The 25,544-nt window shown below is 41.7% G+C and overlaps 1 protein-coding gene across 1 annotated transcript; it reads right to left on the bottom strand.

The window, feature by feature from the left end:
• Positions 1–849: 849 nt before the first annotated feature.
• Positions 850–25,544, bottom strand: LOC121275849 (cytotoxic T-lymphocyte protein 4-like). Its single transcript, XM_041183569.1, has 4 exons — positions 25,454–25,544; positions 14,000–14,332; positions 9,485–9,604; positions 850–920 (listed from the first exon to the last, which is right to left on the bottom strand). Exons 1-4 carry the CDS (start codon positions 25,536–25,538, stop codon positions 850–852), a joined length of 609 nt encoding a protein of 202 aa, XP_041039503.1. The 5' UTR covers positions 25,539–25,544.

Below are 25,544 nucleotides of genomic sequence, written 5' to 3'. Positions count from 1 at the left end.
GCTTGCTATGAGTTAAGACATGGGCAGCAGAATTTAGGATGCCATCAAGTTTATGGAGAGTAGAATACGGGAGACCACCTAGGAGCTCATTGGAATAGTTGAGTGTGGAGGTAACAAAGGCATGAATGAGGATTTCTGCAGCTGACGAGCTGAGATAGGCAAAGTCGAGTGATGTTATGGAAATAGAAAGAGGCAGTGTTAGTTATAGCATGAATATGAGGCCAGAAACTCAACTGGGGATCAAATGTGACACCAAGGTTGTGAACAGATGGAGTCTGTAGTTAGGGAATGTAGTTGGAGTGGGGAGCAAAAACAATGGCTTCAGTTTTCCCAATATTTAATTGGAATAAATTTCTGCTCATCCAGACCGAATAAGCAGTCTGATAATTTAGTAAAAGCAGAGGAGTTAAGAGAGGTGGTGGCAAAGTAGAGTTGAGTGTCATCAGCGTACATATGAAAACTAACACTGTGCCTTTGTATAATGTCACTGAAGGGCAGCATGTAGGTGAGAAATAGGAGAAGGCCAAGGATAGATACCAGAGATATTGGTGCTGGAGCAGGAAGAGAAGCCATTGCAAATGATTTTCTGGCTATGATTAGATAGATAAGAATGGAGCCACATGAGAGCAGTCCCACCCAGCTGGATGACACTGGCGAGGCGTTGGAGGAGGATGGTGTGGTCAACCATGTCAAAGGCTGAGAAGGATGAAGAGGGAAAGTTTATTTTTGTCACAGCTTCAAAAAAAAAATGGATTCATACAAACTGACAGCAACTGTTCATCAGAGCATTAGCCACAGAATCAGCCATGCTGACTGGACTCTTTTCTTCAGTGCATAGCAAAAAAATATTCACCTTTTCTCTATCTTCGGCTTAAAAGCTTCTTTCTTTATTACAGAAGAGTTTTCATACACAGAATTGGCTGCACAGGAAATATCAAATGACACTAGTATTAATAAATATCAGGCTGCAGTCTATTGATAAGGTATTGTGATGTTCACCTTCAATCAAAAATAATACAAACAGAATAAAGTGCCTCAAATATGTTCCATTAGTGGTGCTTTAGAAAATCTTTGGCCTGGATTTCTCAGTATATATAACGTTTTTGACAAACTGTGAATTTGCACATCTAATGAGCCTCCCACACCTGTTTCAGACAGGAGTTGGCCCACCTGAAAATTGCGTGTTTAAGAGGCTGCCAAGGCGCCACCCTGTCCCCAGAGCTTTCAACCATCAGTTTTTCAAGCTTAACTTGAACCATACAAGAATAAAACAGGAATGTTACTTCATAAGTGTAACAATTTTGTATTCCACACAAGCTGCTATAGTGTCTTTGACTGGGATTACCAATATGGCCAAGTTTTGTGCTGCAAGCTGCACAAATCAGGAATTGGATTGTGATTGCCTAATGCATTACATGTGTAGTTGTTCTGTTACTGCACTATTAATCCAGAGCCCTAGATTTATAATCCACACAATTTAAATTCAAATCCTACCGTGACATTTTGAGAATTTGAATCCAATTCAACAAATTTGCAAATAAAGAGCTGATATTAATAAAAGTATCCATGAAGCTTGTCATTAAACAGGCTTTGAGGTACTCGTCCTGTATGGAACTTGAATCTTAACTGTTCTCTGAAGTGGCCTAGCAAGCTACGTAATTGTATAACTTAGTTATATAAAACTGCTAAGAAGGCAGACAACCACCATCTTCTCTCGGCATCTAGTGCTTGGCAATAAATACCAACTTTCAGGGCTATGCTAACAACGCTGACACCCTGTGAATGAATAAAAAAGACATTGAACCTCTGCAGCATCAGGAAAAACTGGCTTTATCCTGGGCTTGATTTCAGCCAGGTTCCGTGGATAAAAGTTTTGGATACTGGTACTTTGCTACATATAGTTCTGTTAGATTTTCCTGCTAGATTTTCCTGGGTCTATGCCTAGGTCCACTGGGTCACCTTGGCTCAAGAGGGTGCTTGAAAGCCAGGTGGTTGGGTACAGACCTAGCACACTGTCCTCTTTGTTACAAAGCGATGAATGATTTGATGATAGGTCACAGACTTGAAAAGTTAAACTCTGTTTCTCTCTCCACAGATGCTGCCAGAGCTGCTGAGTATTTCCAGCATTTTCTGTTTTTATCTCTAACATTACAGTTGTGTAGCTCAAGTGCGTTTTGTCAATGATGACAGTAGGGTGATCTGTAACCCAGCGACGACTGCAGGCGTGTCAGCGTGTATTGGTGCAGGATCCCAGCCTGAACCCTCTGAGGAATGAGCAAGAGTTACCACCCAATGAACAAGGATGGCTAAAGAAGAAAGCTTGAAGGAGAAACGAAAGGATGACCAAACTCAAAAATAACAAGTCTAAATATCAGTAGCCTGACAGGGAGAAGCAGTGAAATGATGGTGAGAAAAGGATACACATCATGGGTCTCCAGCAAACAAAGTGGAAGGGCAGCAAAGCAAGAGAAGCAGATATTAACTTTACTACTGTGGATATGATAAGAGAAAAAATGTTGTTTGAACAGTTCTAAGTATGTAAATGAAGGACAAGATGCTGGCAGTGGACAGGATCAGTGACAGAATCATCAAAATAAAGCTAGAAACCAGGGGCAAAATGGGGAACATGGTTAGCTGTTATGCATTACAGAGCGAGTGTGGACCAGAGGAGAAAGAAGAATTCTGCGAACAGACGGCAGTGACAAGCTAGTGCAAAGGAAATAACTGAGAACAGATTGAAATGATATTGTCATCTGTTCTGCAGGGAGAAAGGAAATGTGGTGAGGTGAGCAATGGAAATGGGACTGTCAGGAAGAAGGAGAAGAGGATGGCTTAAAACCAAACAGAAAGATGCGGTGGAGAGAGACTTAAACACAGTGGGATTGGAAGAGGAATGGGTGACTGACAGGAGGAGATGTGGAAGAGGGATTAACCAGAATTGTGGTGACCCCAACCCCATTGTGGAGAAGATGAAATAAGAAGAGAAGAGACAGTAGGGTGACATGTTGCAAATTTTCCAGACAGATCCATTTTGAATTTACTGTTCATAGTGATAATTTAATTCACTACTGTTCTGTGACAAAACTGTCTGATTTATTGCTGAAATAAAAGACATGCTTTTTATTTTGCACTCATCAGGATAGCTCACAAGAAATTTCCAATTATAACAGAGGAACTACAATTTATACTGCATAACAAAAAAATGCTGATTGGTTGACAAGTGGACTCTGATTGGTGGAGGCATTGCCATGGAGAATACAGCATGGAACAGTTAACTGTCCAGCTTTGTTCAAATTCAAACCAGGCAGGTCAACTCTGATTGGTCAAGGCATTGCCCTGCAGAAGGGATCAGGGAATGGCTTTTGTTTAGTTGAAAAAGGCACAACATCTGGACATGTTGCTTTTGTGTGCAAAGGACAGGACTCTGTGTATGTATGTATATGGCTTCTAGCATGTGTAAGTGAGCCACATTGCAAGTCTGACTGTTAATTGTAAATTGGTTTTCAGTGTCAGTTAGAATTGCTTAGCAGGTGTTGTCCAACCGTAGAATCACATCTAAGGTTGGACACTATGTTTTGAGTTTTGCAAGCATGGACAGGTTGGGTACAGTCAGTACTTTTCATGTTGCAAACGGATGAAGGGACATGCTCTTTGATACAATCCGCCAATCACGATTCCCCAAAGCATGTCCACCATCTACAAGACACAAGTCAGGAGTGTGATGGAATACTCCCCACTTGCCTGGGTGAGTGCAGCTCCCATAACACTCAAGAAGTTTGACATCATCCAGGACAAAGCAGTCACTTTGGCACCACATCCACAAACATTCACTCCCTCCACCACCAACGCACAGCAGCAGCAGTGTATACCATCTACAAGACGCACTGCAGTAATTGACCAAGGCTCCTTAGGCAGAGCCTTCCAAACCCACAAACACTACCATCTAGAAGGACAAGGGCAGCAGATGGATGGGAACATGACCACCTGGAAGTTCCCTTCCCATTCACAATCCTGACTTGGAAATATATCGCCGTTCCTTCACTGTCATTGGGTCAAAATCATGGAACTCCCTTCCTATCAGCACTTTGGTGTACCTACAGTGCAGCAGTTCAGGAAGGCAGTTCACCACCACCTTCTCAAGGGCAATTAGGGATGGGCAATAAATGCTGGCCCAGCCAGCAAAGCTCACATCCTGTGAATGAACAAAAAATGATATCCTGCACACCAGACATCACACCAGCACTGAAATCCATACACCACATTGTTTATTTGTGTGATAGAACATTTTTTTGGCTTGATGGCAGCATCCTGTTAGTGGAGAATATCACTCATTTTGCTGCTGCACAGTAACAACATGAAAAAGCTAGCTTTACCTGTTGCCCAAATTTGTGAGACACCTTGCCCTTCCAGGGTGATCTGAGGTCTGAAAGGAGAGGCCTTAGGCGTATTCATGAGTTTGAATGAAACATACCAAGCGATGAGCCCCTAAGTAGTAGTGATCATAATATGATTGAATTTTACATTCAGTTTGAGGAAGAGAAGAGTGGGTACAGGATTAGTATTTTAAACTTTAATAAATGCAGTATGAGGGCATGAAAGCAGAGCTAGCTAAAGTGAACTGGCAAATTAAGGTTGAGGGGAAGGTCAATAGCGATGCAGTGGTGGACATTTAAGGGGATATTTCAGAATACACAGAACAGTTACATTCCAAGGAGAAAGAAAAATTCCAAGGGGAGGACCCATCATCTGTGGTTAACTAAAAAAGTTAAAGACAGTATCAAACTTAAAGAAAAAGCATATAAATGTGCAAAAATGGACGGCAAGTCAGAAGATTGAACAGAATATAAAAAACAGCAAAGAATGACTATTGGAGGGAAAATTGGAGTACGAGAGAAAACTGTCTAGAAATATAAAGACAGACAGATGGTGAAATTTGAATTTAGTAAAAATCTGGAATTAAAAGTCTGATGATGACCATGTCAGAGTTCCTATAGAAATTTAAAAAAACGAAAAGCGTTAACAAAGTGGGCTTTGGATCTATAGAACGTGAATTAAACAGGTATTTTGCAACGGCCTTCATTATAGCGGACATGGAACATCCCAGAAATATCTGTAAATCAGCAAATGGAACGGACGGAGGAACTCAAGAAAATTACAACCAAAGGGGAAATGGTACTGAGCAAATTGTTGGCTGACAAGTCCCCAGGTCCTGACAGACTTCATTCTTTTTCATTTATTCATTGGATGTGAACATCACAGCCACCCCTAATTGCCCTTGGGTCTGGAGTCACATGTAGGCCAGATTTTCCTTCCCTAAAGGACATTAGCAAACCAGATGGGCTTTTTATAACAATTGGCAATGGTTTCATGGTAATCATCAGACTTTTAATTCCAGATTTTTACTAAATTCAAATTTCACCATCTGTCATGGTGGGATTTGAACCTGAGTCTCCAGAGAATTACCCTGGGTCTCTGGAATACCAACCCAGTGACAATATCATAATACCACTGCCTCCCTCTGAAAGGAAGTGGCAAGTGAGAAAGCTGAAGCATTGATTTTAATTTTCCAAAATTCTCTAAATTCAGGGAAGGTTCCCTTGGAGAGGAAGATTGAGAATGCAACTCCTTTATGCAAAAAGGGAGGGAAACAGAAAGCAGGAAACTACAGGCTAGTTAGCTTAACATCTGTCATAGGGAAAATGTTAGAAGCTATTATTAAAGATGTTATAGAAGGTCACTTAGATAAATTCAAGGTAATCAGGCAGAATCAACATGGTTTTGTGAGAGGGAAATCATGTTTAACCAACTTATTAGAATTCTGTGAAGAAGTAACATGTGTATGGATAAAGGGGAACAGTGGCTGTACTGTATTTAGATTTCCAGGAGGCAGTTGATAAGGTGCCATATCAAAAGTTTTTGCACAAATAAAGGCTTATGCTGCATGAGGTAACATATTGGCATGGACACAAGATTGGCCAGCTCAAAGGAAACAAAGAGTAGGCATAAATGGGTCATTTTCTAGTTGGCATGTAACAAGTGATGGGGCCTCAACTTGTTATAATTTATATAAATTATTTGAAGAGACTGATGACACAAAAATAGGTAGGAAATTAAGTTGTAAAGTGGACATAAGGAGGCTACAAAGGGATATGGGTAGGATAAGTGAGTGGGTAAAGATCTGGCAAATGCAGTATAATGTGGGAAAATGTGAAATTGTCCATTTTGGCAGGAAGAATAAAAAAAGCATATTATCCAAATGGTGAGAGATTGCAAAGCTCTGAGATGCAGAGGGATCTGGGTGTCCTAGAACATGAATTGCAAAAGGCTAATGTGCACGTACAGCAAGTAATAAGGAAAGCTAATAGGACATTATTGTTTATTGCGAACAAGGAATTGAAGACAAAAGTAGGGAGGTTGTGCTCCCATTATACGGGGCATTGGTGAGACTACATCTGGTGTACTGTCGACAGTATTTAAGGAAGGATGTAAATGCATTGGAAGCAGTTCAGAGAAGGTTTACTGGAATAATAGCTGGAACGGGCAGGTTATCTTATGAGGAAAGGTTGGACTGGCTAGTATTGAATCCTCTGAGTTTAGAAGAGTAAAAGGCGACTTGCTTGAAACATATAAGATCTCTAGGGGTCTTGACAAGTGAATGTGGAAAGGATGTTTCCTCTTATGGGAGGACGTAGAACTAGGGGTCACTGTTGCAAAATAAGGGGTCACCCATTTAAAACAGGGCTGAGGCAATTTTTTTCTCTCTCAGAGGGTTGTAAGTCTTTGGAACGCTTCCTGAAAAGGGAGTGGAAGAAGAGTCTTTGAATATTTTTAAGGCAGAGGTAGACAGATTTTTGCTAGCAAGGGGGTGCTAGGTTATTGAGGGTAGGATAGCAGTAGCAGTGTGTACCATCTACAAGATGCACTTCAGGAATTCACCAAGGCTTCTCAGACAGCACCTTCCAAACCCACAACCACTACCATCTAGAAGGACAAGGGCAGCAGATAGATGGGAACACCACCACCTAGAAGTTCCCCTCCAAGTCACTCACCATACTGACTTGGAAATATATCGCCATTCCTTCACTGTCGCTGGGTCAAAATCCTGGGAACTCCCTTCCTAACAGCACTGTGGGTGTACCTATACCACATGGACTACCGCGGTTCATGAAGGCAGCTCACCACCACCTTCTCAAGGGTATCTAGGGATGGGCCCAGCCAGCAAAGCCCACATCCCATGAATGAATAATAAAAAAAAATCTCTATTCTTACTAACATGGGGAGGCGGTGGTATAGTGGACAGGTAATCCAGAGACCCAGGGTAATGCACTCTCTCCTCCATCTCCATCCCTTTTCCAATCCCCCTTTTTCAAATAATTTATAATTTAAAAAAAAATCTTTCTTTTCCCACCTATTTTTAAATTTATTTCGATGTTTTATCTCCTCCTTTTAGCCCATTTCGATCCCTTCCCCCCCACCTTACCCCCACTAGGGCCTTCTGCCACTGGCTTGTCCTTAATGTCCCCATCAGTATATTCCTTAGATAATATCATCACTGTCAACACCCCTTTGTCCTTTTGTCTATGCCATCTCTTCTTTGCCTCCACCTATCAATGGCCCCCTATCAAGCTCCACCTGTCCCACCCCCTCTACCAGCTCATATTTCACCTCATTTCTCCGTTTCCTTAGTTCTGATGTAGAATCATACAGACTCGAAACATCAACAATGTTCCTCTCTGCAGATGCTGTCAGACTTGCTGAGTTTTTCCAGGTATTTTTGTTGTTGTTGTTGTATATGTAATACTGCATTCTGTAAATAAACTGACCATCATGAAAATGATTTGTGTCTAGAATTGTATCTCACCATCTGGCTTGGGACCCATTTTAACAACATGTGCTCCTTTTCAACTTCCTTTATCATCTCTGCCCTAAACTTGTTCTTTGCTGCTCTTACCCCTTCTTTAGCATGTGGGGAAAAATGCTTGTAGAAGTCAATATCCTTACCTCCTTGTAGCGCCTGCTTCCTAGTATCAGAGCAGGCAAGGGGCAAGGTTTTACCACTTGATCATAGCAGTTAGTGCAACGTCTTGATATTTTTACAAATTAGTTACAGGGTAGGTGAAGGTATAGTATTGACTCTCACAGATCAGAAATATCCCAGCTTCAAATGCATGGATCAGCTGAGGTAACAGCAGGCAAGGACAGGAACTAAAAATGCTCTCAAAGATCAAAGGCTAGGGAGTGGTAAAATCAGCTTCTATCTAACTCAACATGTTTTGTGCAGGGACGTTGGAGAGAATATCCAAGATGATGTGACCCTCCAGGTAAGGAAGTTGTTTTACACTCCTTTGTCCAAGCAACAGCTGCAGAAGTGGTCTTCCAAAGAAATTCAAGTGTCTCCTATCCTCAGTTCAACTCACTGTCATGGCCACTGCAACCCAACCTCCCCCCCACCCCCACTTTCCCTCTGGAGACCCTAACCAACAATCTCTAATGGCAACCAGCCTAAGGCATGTCAGATTTCTGGAGTCTGACAGCTGCTTCTCTTCCACCCTGCCCATTCTGGGCCCAGCTTAAATCTCCGTGGCCTTCTATTGCCCATCTGGGCAAGAAGCAAAACAAAACTAACTGTATCCCACAGGAAACCCGCCTGTAGTTAATCCTTCAACTCCTCCCATTGTAAATGTCAATGTCATGAAGCAGGACACATCTTTCAACACTTCAAGATCAACAGCCCAACAGTAGTGATACATACTGACGTATATCCCAGATCTTATACACATTTTAGATTAATAAAAATAAATCGATAAATAAGAATATAGAAAGCGAGTGGAATCTGGGTTACCACCGCTTTTAAGCCTAGATAGAAACCCAACAATGCAAAATTTCTGTATTTGTCATAGGCAGTTGTCAGAAAATCCAACGTTGAAGTCATCACTTTAATGAAAGTCTTAGGAGCTGTAAACCTGGGGTTTGATGCATTGCTATGAGGCCACTCTTTTAGACTACGAATGCAGTTTTTACACCAAAGTGTTTTAGACTACAAATGCAGTTTTTACACCAAAGTGATGGACTTTATGGCAACCCAGTTGCTGAGTGATAATCACCAGATCATCAACTGAAGGTGAAGAGTGCAAGGTCAGGTAAAATGTTGGCTGTAGGGAACATTCTGTTGTTTTGGACATTGTTTTAAAAGGGGGTCTCTGAAGTGAGGCAGATCCAGGTGAGTAAACTTTGAACTGGTCTAGTTCATCTGGAAGATGGAATTCATTTTGGCTCATTGCTGCATTCATTGCTTTTACATCATTTTCTTTCATTATCTTCTAATGTAATTATGTTATCAGAAATAGATTGCACCACAATTGAGTCATGCTTACATCCTCCTTAAATTAGATATATTTCCTAAAACAAACAATAAAAGACTATAAACACTTTGATAAATATAATCTACTTCTGGAAAAAAAAGTGTGAAATTTGCAATCCTTACCATTTTGCCTTCTGTTCTTTATTTTTCTGACACTGCAGGACAGAACTACAATCGCAATCAGTATAGTGGGACTAATTGCTGCCAAAAGCCAAATAATCAGATTGTTCTTAGCTTGGGCCGCTATATTAAAAACAAGACACATATTGTTAAGGGGACTTTAATCACCAAATATTTGTTCTTATTCATTCTTGGGATATGGGCATCACCAGCAACACTGACATTAAACATCCATAGAACCATAGAAAAGTTACAGCACAGAAGGAGGCCATTCGGCCCATCTTGTTCATGCCAGCCCGAGGACACCCAGGTGCCCTTTCTAATCCCACCTTCCTGCATAGCCCGGCAGCTCACAGCCTTGGTTTCCTTTGAGAAAGTGGTAGTGGGCCTTCTTCTTAACAACTTGTATTTGTATAGCACCTTTATCATAATGATATGTCCCAGGGTGCTTTACAAGAGCATTAAAAATCAAAATATGATACCGAGCCATATGAAGAGATATTAGGTCAGGTGACCAAAAGCTTGGTCGAAGAGCTACATTTTAAGGAGTGTTTTCATAGAAGAAAGTGAGGTAGAGAGGTATAAGTAGGGAATGCTAGAGCTTAGGACCAAAGCAACTGAAAACATGACCACCAATGATCGAGCAAATCAAATCAGGGATGCTCAGAATTAAATGAGCACAGATATTTTGAAGGGTTGTGGGGCAGGGGAAGATTACATAGATAGAGAGGGGCAAGGTCATGGAGGAATTTGAAAACGGGGATGACAATTTTAAAATCAAGATGTTGCTTGACCAAGAGCCAATAAAGGTTGGCTAGCGCAGCATGAGAGGTGAATGGGAGTTGATGTGAGTTGAGATACGAGCAGCAGTGTTTTGGATGACCTTAAGTCAGAGGGTTAAGAGGGTATAACATAGGAACCAGCCAAGGGTGTGTTGAAATAGTCCAGCCTCTAGGCAACTAAGCAATGGATGAGGCTTTTAGCAGCAGATGAGCTGAAGTCAGCAATGTAATGGAAGTAAAATAAGTAGATTTTAGTGACAGGCCAAATGTGTGGTCAGAAGCTCAGCGCAGGGTCAAGTATAACATCAAGGCCGTGAGCAGACTGGTTTAGTCTCAGATAATGCCAGGGAAAGAGATGGAAACAGTAACTAGGAAATGGAGTTTGCAATGGCAACTGAGAACAATGGCTACAGTCTTCCCAATATTCAATTAGAAGAAATTTCTGCTCATCCAGTTCTGGATGTTGGATAAGCAGTCTGATAATTTAGCAACAATAGAGCAGTTGAGAGAAGTGGTGGTGAGGTGGACCTGGGTGGCATCAGTGTACACATGAAAACTAACGCTGTGCTTTTGGATGATGCCGATGGGGCAGCATGTAAATGAGAAAGAGGTAGAGGCTAAGGAAGAGAAGCTGCTGCAAGTGATTCTTCAACTATGATTAGATGGATAAGAATGGAACCAGGTGAGAGCAGTCCCACCCAGCTGGCTAACAATGGAGGGGTGTTGGAGGAAGATGGTGTGGTTAACTGTGTCAAAGGCTGCAAACAGGTTGAGAAAGATGAGGAGGGAAAATTTACCTTAGTAACTATCACACAGGATGTCATTTGTGACTATTATAAGATCCATTTCGGTACTGTGGCTGGGGCAGAAACCTGATTGGAGGGACAACTGTTGCAGTATGTATGATGAAGGTTCTCCCACATTACTGTTAGGTAAGGAGTTCCAGGATTTTGACCCAACAATGATGAAGAAACAATGATAGGTCCAATTTAGGATCATGTGATTTGCAGGGAATTCAGAGGTGATGGTGTTCCTATGCATCTGCTGCTTTTGTCAGACTAGTTTGTGGGTTTGGGAGGTGCTATCGAAGAGATCATGGCATGTTGCTGCAGTGTAGATAGTGCACACTACAGGTGGTGGTGGAATGAATGGATATTCTATTATTCACAGTAAGACATGGATTGAAGAAGGTTGGAAGGCCATAACCCAGCCTTCAGAATCTGTATCCTAACAGCTGGATTCAGAAACTCTGCACATTCCATAGCAAGATTTAGATTTTATTAACATTGCATTTTATATGCTTAACACATTGGAAGCTGAACTCATCTCCACTTGGTTGCTTACATCTGAGTTTGAATTAAAGAAAAATATCTTAAAAAATTCAAATAGATCTAAAACATTCAATCAATGAAAGCAATGTACTGTGCAGGGTTATGGCTCTAGGTTTACTGTCCACCCTCCTGTGATTTTGTTCCATATTTTCAATATCTATGATCTTTGTCAATGAGTACTATATTAGCAGGCTATGTAACTGTGAAACATCACAGCATAGTCTGAATCTGTCCTCACTCAATGTGCTATTATACACACTTTCCAGCAGATGTCACCAGGTAGCAAGTGGGATGGTAAAAAAAGAGGCTCTGGCGGCCTGCAAACCAATATGTATCCAGTCTCTATTCCCGACTCTCCTGACTTTCCTGAGGACAAAGGGGTGGGGGGGGGAGGGATTGGGGGGAGTGGGGGGGCAACGGGAAAGTGAAGTCGCTGCCTTGTTAAGTGAGGTGGATTGAGGTCATTAGAGAGCTCATTAAGAGACCGCTTTCTGACTTCCTGAGTTTTTCATCGGGGTGGGTGGCCATTAGGGGCTCTCTGAAGCTGCAGCCTGACAGGAATAGGGGTGGTAGCATAGAAACAGTTTTATTTGAAAAAAGTGAAAGTGTGGGCAAAAACCTCTGAGCAGCAATGAAATTTTATCAACTGAACTTTTCCTATCCTATTCATGGTCCCACCCCTGGTCACTTTGTGAACGAAGATCCTTTCATTTTTCTCCAACCATGCACAGAAGGCAGCCATAGCAATGGCTAATAGCTGCAGATACAGGCCAGAACGTGGCCCTCCTCCCTGTTGTCCCTCCTTCCATTTTTTTTTTGCAAAAATATACTTTATTCATAAAATATCTAAAAGAACATTACAAAACATTTCAAACTGTCATAACAGGAAAGTGCAATGATATTCACATTTTCTGCATAGGTCATGTTACATTCTGAGGTGCTTCAATACAATAAAAAGAACATTACAAACATTTCCCCTCCATTACCACTCTCTCAACTCCCCCTGCCGGCCACTAATTGGGCTCAGACCAGTCTCTAGAATCACTAAGACACCAACCCTGCCAAAATCATGCTTTATGAGAAGCTGGAGACAGAGGCAGGAGAACGCGATCTGGGATCAATCCCATCTTCTGATTCCTGCCTCCGATAAGAATATCTGGCCCTTCATCAGCTAACCCATCACAGTCCAGTTTCATGTCTTTTTATGGCTCAGTTACACATTTTTTTAACCAGCTGCATTACTGGATTTGCTGTGATGGGGATTTTAAATTCGAATCTCGATTTGTTGAAAATTTCCATCCAATCTTTTATGTCAGAATAGAAAGTCTCTGTCCATAATAGGAAAATATGGAACATGGTGAGATGCTAAGAGCCATTAAGCCTGTTTCAAGAGCATTTCTCAAGTCCAGACAAAATCCTGATCTGGTTTTACAAATATACAGTTGTGTATAGAACTGAAATGGCTTATAAAATGGAAAAACTGGAGTTTCACAATAATTTTTTTTTCTAAAGATATGACACTGCCCCACAAGAAGAATTATTTATTTTACTACATATATTTACTACTACATTAAAAGGGTTAATTATGTCAACCTTTCTGACATTTGTAATAAATGTACAACTGGGAAAAGAAACATGAAAAAGTTATTTCTCTCCCCTTCTTTCCTTATCGTCATGTATCTTGTTGAACAATTCAGAAACCAACATTTTAGGATATACTGTGTTTGAAAAGCATTTATCTGATTGCTTCACCAATGACTCAATAATATGCAGTGGTGCTGAGGCTAAAAGAGAAGTGAGGTCCAATTCTCATTATCTACTGAATTAGTCAATCCAGGTTGCTGCTTCTGATCCCAATTCGGTAGCTCTGATGAGAGTATAAAGATATGGGTGCAGGGTGACAAATAAATATGAGGGAGAAGGGAATGGTTGGTTATGGTGGTAGATTTGGATGAGGAGGCTTGAGTGACAGGATTGGCCATTTCTCTGGGGATTCTGCCAATCCCCCAGCAAAATTGCAGCAGGAGATCAGGAGAACCCTTACAAAAGCTCAGAGTTTCAGTATCAGTGTTTACATGCCTGAGCGTGAGGTCTGGGAGTGTGAAACTATATTCCAACATAGGTTAGCACATTCAAGAGAGAAATAACAAGTTAAAAACAAAGGGGCAAAGTATTTTATTAGAATGGCTTATGTTAATAGTGTATCTGAAGCACAGTATGTTCACATGGCTTTACTAAGTCACAATCATTTTTTTAACCATTTAGAATTAGCTGTCCATTAGAATTTAGAATGGCAATCAGGACTTACCTGGATGGGAGATATGCAAGTAGACCCCGGTTACTTTTATGTATCAGTTACATATGGTAAGTCATTGGATATGAAGTTATTATGTTTAGTAACTTACCAAAGACAATCAACAATGTTCCTTCTCCGATTGCTCGATGGACTGGTGGTGGTATTTCCACAAGCACTTCACAATGATATAATCCTGAGTCATTTAGAACTGTATTAGGAATGGTCAGATTTGAGTAGTTCCTTTCGATAATGTACTTTCTTCCATCGGATTTATATATTCCTTTGTTAGTTTTTGTAACAATGTTGATGTTGTCCTTTAACCAGTCCACTCTAACACTTTCACTGTGACTGATGTTCCATAAACATGTCATTGTGATACTTTCTCCCTCTGAAATATTGATTGCTTGGGGGAGCTGGGTGATTTTTAGGTCCCCTGTTTCACCTGTGAAGTAAAACAAAAAGACAATGGGTGGAATTTAATGTTGGTGGCAGGGGTCTTGCCCCTGACGGCTGATTTGCTTTTCGGACCTTCCATATGGCAATTCCCCTGCCCGCTGTTGCTGGAATACCAGCAGCTACAGGATGAGGCCCTTTAATTGCATGAATTGCCCACCTCCAAGAGGCATGTAATCAGGCGGAAAGGTGGCAGTTTTTCCACCCCATAACCTCCGGCCTGATTAAATGCACCCCCCACTTCTAAACTCGCCGCCTGGGCTATTAAATTCCACCTAATTTTTGCATACACCTGGCAAACTGCTGAGACACCCGTCGGTGTTATCTCTCCAGAAAACTTTGGAGAATATATATATTCTAGGACAGGACATTTGTCTCACCTATCTTCCCCTCATTCACAATATTCTGCACTGCATTACTGTTTTACACGACAGATTAAAGCAACAATTAAAACGATGTTTTCCTTCAGTAACTCAAATGAAACACTAGTCATCTCCCAATGCGTCAGTCTTGGCTCAGTGATAGAGTTCTTGTTTTTGTGTCAGAAGATTGTAGATTCAGGATTTAATCTACACTGACACCACAGTGCAGTGCTGAAGGAGTGCTGCATTTTCAGAGGGGCTGTAAAAAAAAGTCCCATGAACTATTTTGAAAAGTGGGCAAGTTCTCCATAGTGTCCGGGTTAATACTTATCCTTCAATCGATATCACTAAAGAAAATTATCAGATCATTATCACATTGTACACAGCAACGTCCCAGAAAAAACAAACTGGCTGCTGCATTTCCTACATTGCAACAATGACCATTGCATTGTGGCTTGGGCAGATGTAGTTGGTCACAGCCCCTTTTCTAGATCCTTTCGGCCAGGCAGCAGATATTCTCATGGAAAGACTAGGAAGGAAAGTTGTGAGCACTTAGAAAGTTATTGATTACTAGAGACAGCCTGCAGAATCAACTAGATTTTCCATATTAAAAAGGGGAATTAAATTGATCCCCAGCAACTAAATGCTCAATTGAATTATGTCAATAAAACAATAGTAAAGGCTACTGAGTTGTTTGGAGAAATAACTCAATTGTTAGAGATAATAGACTAAGGAGGGGAAGGTTCTGCTAACATTTCTTTCAATTTATTTTGAATATTGTAAATAAAGTAAATAGTGGAAGTTCCAACAATTATTTGGGCATTCAGTAAAGCTTTGGCCTGCCCCTAATGAAAAATGATTCAGCTCCAGGACATCACTGCAGGAGTTCCTCAGGGTTGTGTCCTAAGCCCAACCATCTTCAGCTGCTTCATCAATGACCTTCCTTCCATCATAAGGTCAGAATTGGGGATGTTTGCTGATGATTGCACAATGTTCAGCACCATTCACGACTCCTCAGGTACAGAGGTAGTCCGTGTCCAAATGCAGCAAGTCCTGGACAATATCCAGGCTTGGGCTGACAAGTGGCAAGTAACATTTGCACCAAACAAGAGACAGGCAATTACCATCTCCAACAAGAGAGAATCTAATCATCGCCCCTTGATGTTTAATGGCATTACCATCACTGAATCCCCCGCTATCAACATCCTGGGGGGTTACCATCGACCAGAAACTGAACTGGACTAGCCACTGTGGCGACAAGAGGAGGTCAGAGGCTAGGAATCGTGCGACGAGTAAGTCGCCTCCTGACTCCCCAAAGCCTGTCCACCATCAACAAGGCACAAGTCAGGAGTATGATGGAATACTCCCCACTTGCCTGGATAAGTGCCGCTCCTAAAACACTGAATAAGCTGGACACAGTCCAGGACAAAGCAGTCCGCTTGATTGGCACCACATTCACAAACATTCGCTCCCTACACTACTGACACACAGTAGCAGCGTTGTGTACCATCTACAAGATGCACTGCAGGAATTCACCAAGGCTTCTATGCAACTCCTTCCAAATCCACGACCACTACCACCTAGAAGGACAAGAGCAGCAGATAGATGGGAACACCACCACCTGGAAGTTCCCCTCCAAGTCACTCACCATCCTGACTTGGAAATATAGTTCACTGTCACTGGGTCAAAATCCTGGAATTCCCTTCCTAACAGCACTGTGGGTGTACCTATACCACATTGACTGCAGCAGTTCAAGAAGGCAGCCCACCACCACCTTCTCAAGGGCAACTAGGGATGGGCAATAAATGCTGGCTGAGCCAGCAAAGCCCACATCCCATGAATGAATAAAAAAAACTAAATAAACTAAAAGGCAAAAGCAAAACATAATGCTGTGGATGCTGGAAATCTGAAATAAAATCGAAATGCTGAAAGAACTCAGCAGGTCTGGCAACATCTGTGGAGAGAGAAACAGAGTTAATGTTTTGATATCCTTTACAGAAGGATATTTGCCATCCTTACCTGGTCTGGCCTACACGTGACTCCAAATCCACTGTGGTTAACTCTTAACTGCCCTCTGAAATGGCCTAGCAAGCCACTCAGTTGAATCAAACCACTACAGAAAATTGGATAAGGAATGAAACCAGACAGATCACCAGATATCGGCATAGGCACCGGAAATGACAATGGCAAACTCAGTCCTGTTAACACTGCAAAGTCCTCCTTCCTAAGATCTGGTGACATGTGCCAAAATTGGGAGAGCTGTCTCACAGACTAGTCAAGCAACAGCCTGACATAATCATACCTTAGGAATCATACCTTACAGATCAAGTCCCAAACGCCACCACCATTATCCCAGGGTATGTCCTATCCCACAGGCAAGACAGGCCCAGCAGAGGTGCAGCACAGTGGTATACAATTGAGAGGGAGTTGCCCTGGGAGTCCTCAACATCATTTCTGGACCCCATGAAGTCTCATGGCATCAGGTCAAACATGGGCAAGGAAACCTTTTGCTAATTATCATGTACTGCCACCCGCTCAGCTGGTGAATCAAAAGTTCTTCATGTTGAACACCACTTGGAGGAAGGACAGGGGGTGGCAAGGGCACAGAATGTACTCTGGGTGAGGGATTTCAATGTCCATCACCAAGAGTGGCTCGGTATCACCGAGCCCTAAAGGACATAACTGCTAGACTGGGTCTGCGGCAGGTGGAGGGGGAACCAACAAGAAGGAAAAACATACTTGACCTCATCCTCATTATCACAGTATCAGTAGGACTGACCACCAAATATTCCTTGTGGAGACAAAATCAGGTCTTCACATTGAGGATACCCTCCATCGTGTTGTATGGCACTACTACTGTGCTAAATGGGATGGATTTTGAGCAGATCTGGCAGCTCAAGACTGGGCAACAATGAGGTACTGTGGGCCATCAGCAGCAGCAGAATTATACTCAATCACAATCTGTAACCTTATGGCCCAGCACTCTATCATTATCACCAAACTAAAGGATCAACCCTGGTTCAATGAAGAATGCAGGAGGGCATGCCAGGAGCAGCACCAGGCATGCCTAAAAATCGGATGTCAAAGTGGTGAAGCTACAGCACAGGACTACTTATGTGCCAAACAGCACAAGCAGCAAGCGATTGACAGAGCCAAGCGATTCCACAACCCATGGATCAGATCTAAGCTCTGCAGTCCTGCCACATCCTGTCATGAATGGTGGTGGACAATTAAACAACTCACTGGAGGAGGAGGCTCCATAAATATCCCCATCCTCAATGATGAGGGAGCCCAGCACATCAGTGCAAAAGATAAGGCTGAAGCATTTGCAACAATCTTCAGCTAGAAGTGCTGAGTGGATGATCCATCTCGGCCTCCTCCAGAGGTCCCCAGCATCATAGACGCCAGTCTTCAGCCAATTCAATTCAGTCCATGTGATATCAAGTAACTGCTGAAGGACTGGATACCGCAAAGGCTTTGGGCCCTTACAATATTCTGGCAATAGTACTGAGGACATGTAAGAAACTTAAACGGGGAGGAAGTGTAGTAACTCATCATGTGATGTGATTACGGAGGCTTCGACCAATAAGCTGTTTGTGCGGGTAATCCTGTGGGTGGGGCTTCCGGGGGAGTGACCGCGTCTAGCATGCAAGCACTTCTGCACGTGCAGAAGTCTAGCCTCATCTTCACCAAATCTGCTGCTCCATCAAGTTATTATAGGAATCTAAACAAAAACTGCTGGAAGAACTCAGCTGATCAGGCAGCATCTGGGGAAGGCAATGACTTTTCATCAGAACAGAAGAAAGACAGAAATGTAAGAGTGTTTAAACCAGTAGAAGGTGGGAGAAGGCAAGTAGAACAAAGGAGAAGGTCTCACCTATCTACCACTTTAACCAGCAAGAAAAATGCTGGCCTGGCCAGCGACACCCACATCCGGTTAAAGAATAAAAAAAATTATCTCCCTCTGAAGTTGCTGTTCTTTTTGTGACATTGGCCATCTCAATTTCTCTGCTCCTCTCACTCACTCTAACCTGTCTCCGTTAATTTGCTGCATGCCCAGACCTTCTCCTGTATCCTTCGGCCACCCCCTCCCCCTTCCAATGCCTTAAAACCTCTTACATTTCTCTCTTTCTTTGGTTCTGATGAAAAATGAAAAGGATCCATTCTTTAGAAGCTATCTGCCTTTCCTGTTTTGTTCAAAAGAAAGTTAAGTACATGAGGTTGTGAGTAAACTACTTGGAAGCAACTTGCTCATTAAGTGGGAGTTATTTCATTATTTTCAAGTGTGCTGCAAAGTTTCTTCTGTCCTTATGAAATCAGGCACTTGTCTTGTTAAAAAGGCTGCTTGAATGATAAAAAACAGTCAACAGTCTGCTGTAGTCATTCAACAGCAATGTATGAATGTCCAACTAGATGCTTTAGACATTAAGGATTTCAAATTCTTCCCCTGACTCAAACAGTTTGTCTGCTGGTTCAACAAACTCTGCTCCTGTGGTCAGTGACTTGAAACGTAACACTATTTCCCTCTGTCGATGCAGTCTGACCGGCTGTGGTTTTCCAGCATTTATTTTAGATTTCCAGCATCTGCAGTAATTTGCTTTTGCAATAGGTTATATTTAGGACAAAGAGTTATTGCAAATGTGGCAAGTTTTATAATAGATAAAAGACTTTGGAAGACTTTGAAAGGTTCCTGGCATTGACAATAGCTTTGTTACTATAACTGTTGAAATAATTTTGCAAAGAATATTAGAGTGACTGGTGTCAGGCAATTGGGGTGGTGAGGGGGTGGGGGGTGGGGGGAGAGTGGCAAGGAACCTCCTTGGAGGGTCTCCTGTGTCCATCAGAAGCATCATCCCCAAGATCACCCTCAGTGCAGGCTGCCAGCCTGACCATGCCTTTACCCAGCACTTAAGTCCAGCCTCCATTAGCTCCTCTTGTGTGGGGACTGTATGTAGTCCCAGCAGTGGCCACCACTCAAACCTGGTGCTTCTGGGACTCCAAAGCTGTCAGCCAGTCAAGATGATTACAAAATTTGAAACCTTAAAGGGAAAATTAACATGCACGTACAGCCAGCAATTGGGAAGGAAAATGGTACCTTAATCTTTATTGCAAGGAGAGTGAAGTCTGTGGGAGTAAGGAAATCTTTGTTACAATTATGTTGGACTTTGGTGAGATCACATCTGGAGTACTGCATACAGTTTTGATCTCCTTACCGAAAGAATGATATAGCTGCTTTAGAGGGGGTGCAACAAAGATTAATTCCTGAGGTGAAAGGGCTGACCTATGAGGAGAGATTGAGTAGGAGGGGGCCTATTTTCTCTGGAGTTCATGAGAATGTGAAATGATCTCATTGAGACATATAAGATTCTTAGAGGGCTTGACAGGATAGTTGGGACGCTGTTTCCCATGGCTGGAGAGTCTAGAATTAGAGGTCACAGTTTTCAGATAAGGTCTTGGGCATTTAAACTGAGACAAAGAGCAATGTCTTCACTCAGAGGTTTGTGACTCTTCAATTATCTCTCCTGGATGTTCTATGGCTATGGATGTTCAGCCAATGAGTATATTCAAGACCAAGATCAACAGATTTTTGAGCATTAAGAGAATCAAGAGGTATAGTGATAGGATGGGAAAGCGAAGATGATGTAGATGATCAACAATGATCTTATTGAATAGAGGACCAGACTGAAGAAACGTAGAAAATAGGAGCAGGGGTACATCATTCAGCCCTTTGAGCCTGCTCTGCCATTCAATATGATCAGGGATGATCCTCTATCTCAATGCCATACTCTCACTCTCTCCCCATACCCCTTGATGCCTTAGAGTCCAGAAATCTATCTTGTTCCTTCTTAAATATATTCAGTGACTCGGCCTCCACAGCCTTCTGCGGTAGAGAATTCCGCAGGTTCCGCACTCTCTGAGCGAAGAAGTTTCTCCTCATCTCAGTCCTAAATGGCCTACTCCATATCCTGAGACTGTGACCCCTTGTTCTAGACCCCCCATCCAGAGGAAGCATCATCCTTGCATCCAATCTGTCCACCCCTGTCAGAATTTTATATGTTTCAATGAGATCCCCTCTCATTCTTCTAAACTCCAGTGAATACAGACTTTGTTGGACCAATCTTTGGAGGCTATGGAGGCGATGGCATAGTGGTATTGTCGCTGGACTAGTAATCCAGAGAACCGGGGAAGTACCCTGGGGACCCAGGTTCAATCCTGTTGTGGCAGATAGTGGAATTTGAATTCAATAAAAATCTGGCATTAAAAGTCTAATGATGACCATGAAACCACTGTCGATGTTGCTAAAAAAAAACCCATCTGGTTCATTAATGCCCTTTAGGGAAGGAAACCTGCTGTCCTTACCTGGTCTGGCCTACATGTGACTCCAGACCCACAGCAATGTGGTTGACTCTTAAATGCCCTCTGAACAAGGGCAATTAGGGATGTGTAATAAATGCTGGCCCAGCCAGCGACGCCCACATCCCATGAATGAATAAAAAAAAATCTCCTCATATGACAATCCTGCCATCCTAGGAATCAGTCTGGTGAACCTTCGCTACATTCCCTCTATGGCAAGTATATCCTTTCTTCGGTAAGGAGATCAAAACTGCATTTAATACTCCAGGATAAAAGCAAAATACTGCGGATGCTGGAAATCTGAAGCAAAAACAAAAATAGCTGGAAAAATTCAGCAGATCTGACAGCATCTGCGGAGAGGAATCAGTTAACGTTTCGAGTCCATATGTTAACTGTGTTCCTCTCCGCAGATGCTGTCAGACCTGCTGAGTTTTTCCAGCTATTTTTGCTATTGTATAATACTCCAGGTGTGGTTTCACCAACAGCTGCAGTAAGATAACCTTGCTCCTGTACTCAAGTCCTCTCGCAACGAAGCCCAATATACCATTTGCCTTCTTAACTACTTGCTGCACCTGCATACTTGTTTTCAGTGATTAGTGCACCAGGTCCCTTTGTACATTTCCCAATCTAACACCATTTAAATTATACTCTGCTATTCTGTTTTTTTGACCAAAATGGATAATTTCACACTTATCCACGTTACATTCCATCCGCCATGTATTTGCCTACCCACTCAACTTGTCTAAATTGCCTTGAAGCCTCTTAACACTCACGTCACTGCTCACATTCCCACTAAGTTCTGTGTCGTCAGCAAGCTTGGAAATATTACATTTGGTTCCCTCAACCAAATCATTGATATTTTTGTGAATAGCTGGGGCCCAAACACTGATCCCTGTGGTACCCCACTAGTCACCGCCTGCTACTCTGAAAAAGACCCATTTATTCCTACTCTCTGTTTCCTATCTGCTAACCAATTCTCAATCCATGCCAATATATTACTCCCAATCCCATGTGCTTTAATTTTACACACTAACCTCTTATGGCCTCCTCTTTCTATTTCTAGTATTCTTACCAAAGAATGGTATTAGCTAAATGCAGCATTTGTTTAACCACAGAATCACAAAATTACTACATCATAGAAGTAGGCTATTTGGCTCATTGTGTTTGTACTAGCTCTCCGAATGAGCAATTTACCTGGTGTCACTCCCCCATTTTCTCCTTGAAACCCTGCACATTCTTCCTTTTCACATAATAATCCATTTCCCTCTTGAATACCTCAATTGAACCTGCCTCTATCACACTCTTAGGCAGCACATCCAGATCCTAACTACTCACTGCGTGAAAAGGTTCCTCGTGTCTCCATTGCTTCTCTTTCCAATTACCTTAAATCTGTGCCCTCTTCTTGATCCTTTCACCAGTATGAACAGTTCTTCCCATCTACTCTGTCCAGACCACTCATGATTTTGAATACCTCTCAAACCTCCTCTGAACTTTCTCTTCTCTCAGGAAAACAGTTCTACCTTCCCCAATCTATCAACAGAGCCGAAGTTTCTCATCTCCAGAACCAGTCTCGTGAATCTTTTCTGCACTGTCTAATGACTTCACATCCTTCCTAAAGTTTGGCTCCCAGAACTGGATGCAATACTCCAGTTGTGGCCAGACCAGAGTTATATACAAGTTTAACATTACCTCCTTTCTCTTGTACTCCATGCCCCTATTAATAAAGCCTTGGATGCTGAATGCTTTATTAACTCTCTCAACTCATCCTGCCACTTTCAATGAATAATGCACTTATACACTCAGGTTCCTCTGCTCCTGCACCCAGTATTTAAAACTGTACCCTTTATTTGATATTATCTCTTCGTGTTCTTCCTATGAAATGAATCGCTTCACACTTCTTTGTATTCAACTTCATCGGTCACTGGTCCTCCCATTTCAGCAACTTGTCTCTGTCCCTTTGAAGTTCTACACTATCCTCACAGTTCACAATGCTTCCATGTCTTGTATCATCCACACATTTTGGAATTGTGCCCTGTGCACCAAAGCCTAGGTCATTAATGTAGATCAGGAAAAGCAAGGGTCCCAATACCCAACCTTGGGGAACCCCACTACTAAACCTTTTGCCAGTTTGAAAAACCTTCACCAACCACCTCTCTCCTGTCACTGTAAATTTCATATCCATGTTGTTACTATCATTTTTAGTCCATGAGCTATAACTTTGCATAGAAGCCCGTCATGCGGCACTGTATTTAGTGCCTTTTGGAAGTCCATGTACACCACATCGACAGCATTACTCTCATCAACCCTCTCTGTTACCTCTTCAAAAAACTCAAATTTAACTTTAATTTTACCGCTGTGCCAACTAACATAATTTTAGTGATTACAGGGCTACAGCAGTGTGCTTGGCTCTTGACCCGTAGCTGCCTTTGAAATGGCCTAGTGAGCTACTCAAATGAAAACAGAAAATGCTGGAAAATCTTAGCAGGTCTGGTAGCATCTGTGGAGAAGTAGAGTTAATGTTTCGAGTCTATATGACTTTTCTTCAGAGCTCTGCAGAAGAGTCATATGGACTCGAAACATTAACCCTGCATCTCTCTCCATAGATCCTGCCAGACCTGCTGAGTTTTTCCATCATTTTCTGTATTCATTTAAGATTTTCTGCTTCCGCAGTATTTTGCTTTTATTTTAGTGAGCTACTCAGTTGTATTCAAGAAGGCAGCTTGCAGGCAGGGCGAGTAGAGATCAGCAATAAATGTTGACTTTGGTCAATATGTCCACATCCCGTGAACGGATTTAAAAAATGCATTGTGAAAATTGGGTCTTCAGGTGTCCAGGTACTAGAACAAATTGACAAACAAGTCAGTGTCTTCATGCCACTGAATGTCCTTTAATTTTACTCAAGTTTCAGCTGCTCCCCATGAGGTTTGTACCTCACTATTATTAATTGGAGATGCTTTAAAAAAAATTTAATCTTATAAGCACTCTGTGGCATAGGCAGGCTAACCAACAGTAAAGGCATTGGTTCAAACAGAAAACCAAATGACCATGAACACAATATTTCATCTTCCACAATTTAAAAAAATACTCTCAATGAATCTAATAACTTTGGGTCAGTGTATTCAATATATAAATTTCCCATTGCATCAGTCTGCTTATTATGCGATTCATGCATGGTTTGAATTATTGTTATTTGTCATTTTCAAATTTATTACATGTTTGAGTGAAACATACGGTACCTATGACCTCAGGGAACATTCACGTGTTGCCATTATGATATTTTAACAGGGGCAATTATTTCAATATTATGTGGAAATTCTTACAATAAAGTCAAATGCTAAAACACACAATTTGTGTTAGACTATTTGCCTCGCTGAATTGTAATATGCACGTCCAAAATATGGAGGCAAAGTGACTTACATTTTAATGAATCTTTGTCTTTGTATCTTCCTTTAGTTAACTTGCATGTCGTTTCTTTTTCACAATGAGAATACAGGCAAAGACAAAGAGGAAGTCAATTTGGACTATCTAATGTTTTCTACCATAGAAACCTACTGTTAAATTATCAGAGCATAACTGCCTCTTGAATAATTCCAGAGTCTTTGCCATCCTAAACTTGTCTTTTCCTACTTTTTACCAAACCTGAAATAATATTCCGGTTTGACATTTTAAGGTTCAATTAATAACCTAACTTCTAAAAAGTTCTGTTTCATTCACGTCCTTTCAAGGATGAAGAGTACAAGTTTTCCCTCATAACTCAGAATTCTGACTCTAAAGATTAGCCATTCAGCCCTTTTCCACATTATTTCTAGGGCTCAGATGTTTCCCTCTCAGAACTAAATGGCGTATGTGGCCTGACCAATGCATAACACAATGCATGACTGTCTCAAATTTACACTCTATTGAAGTGGCAACTTAGCTCAGCATTTGACTTGCTTTGTCGATTATTGCTTTGCAATGGTCGAACGTAGTAAGATTCTCTGTATGTCCTTACTGCTTCATCAGATTCCACCATCTCCTAATGCGAAATCATTTGCACACTCGACTAACTTAAGTATTTTTGAATGAAAATCAGAAAAAGTAGAAGCCAAGCTTCGATTATAGGGCAGTCCACTCTGCATACCTTCTCAAGTCTGATATCACTCCCCTGACTAGTACCTGTTGCATTTCTTTCAGCCAGTTGCTTATCAACCTGCAGTCTTAAATAGAATATCCAGGTACTTTACATCACAGGGCTTTCCAGTGCCCACTTGAGATGCAAGTTAGAAGGGTTAGCAAGGCAGGGTCTGCCCCTACTAACCCATGCTTTCAAATATTTTTTTTAGTGAAACTAAATATTTAAAAACAAAATGCATAATATTTAAGACTTAAAAAAACTTAAAAAGTTAGATTCTTACCTGCACTAGCCAAATGAGGCAAAAGAAGAATCTGTTGAATGATGAGCAAGAGTCTTTTGTAAAGACTGGTGCTTCTAATCTTCATATCTGA

This window comes from Carcharodon carcharias, chromosome 1, assembly GCF_017639515.1.
Source record: "Carcharodon carcharias isolate sCarCar2 chromosome 1, sCarCar2.pri, whole genome shotgun sequence".
Lineage (NCBI taxonomy): Eukaryota > Metazoa > Chordata > Chondrichthyes > Lamniformes > Lamnidae > Carcharodon > Carcharodon carcharias.
Note: the sequence above shows the minus strand (reverse complement) of the source record. Positions and strands in the feature narration are given on the sequence as shown.

Bases quoted from the DNA above. Each gene is read 5' to 3' on its own strand.
- LOC121275849 (XM_041183569.1), bottom strand. From the start codon at position 25,538: ATGAAGATTAGAAGCACCAGTCTTTACAAAAGACTCTTGCTCATCATT. The intron at 14,333-25,453 runs GTAAGAATCTAA...TTTACTTCACAG, and splicing joins GCCTCATTTGGCTAGTGCAG to GTGAAACAGGGGACCTAAAA. The intron at 921-9,484 runs GTAAGGATTGCA...TTTCCTGTGCAG, and splicing joins AAAGAACAGAAGGCAAAATG to CCAATTCTGTGTATGAAAAC.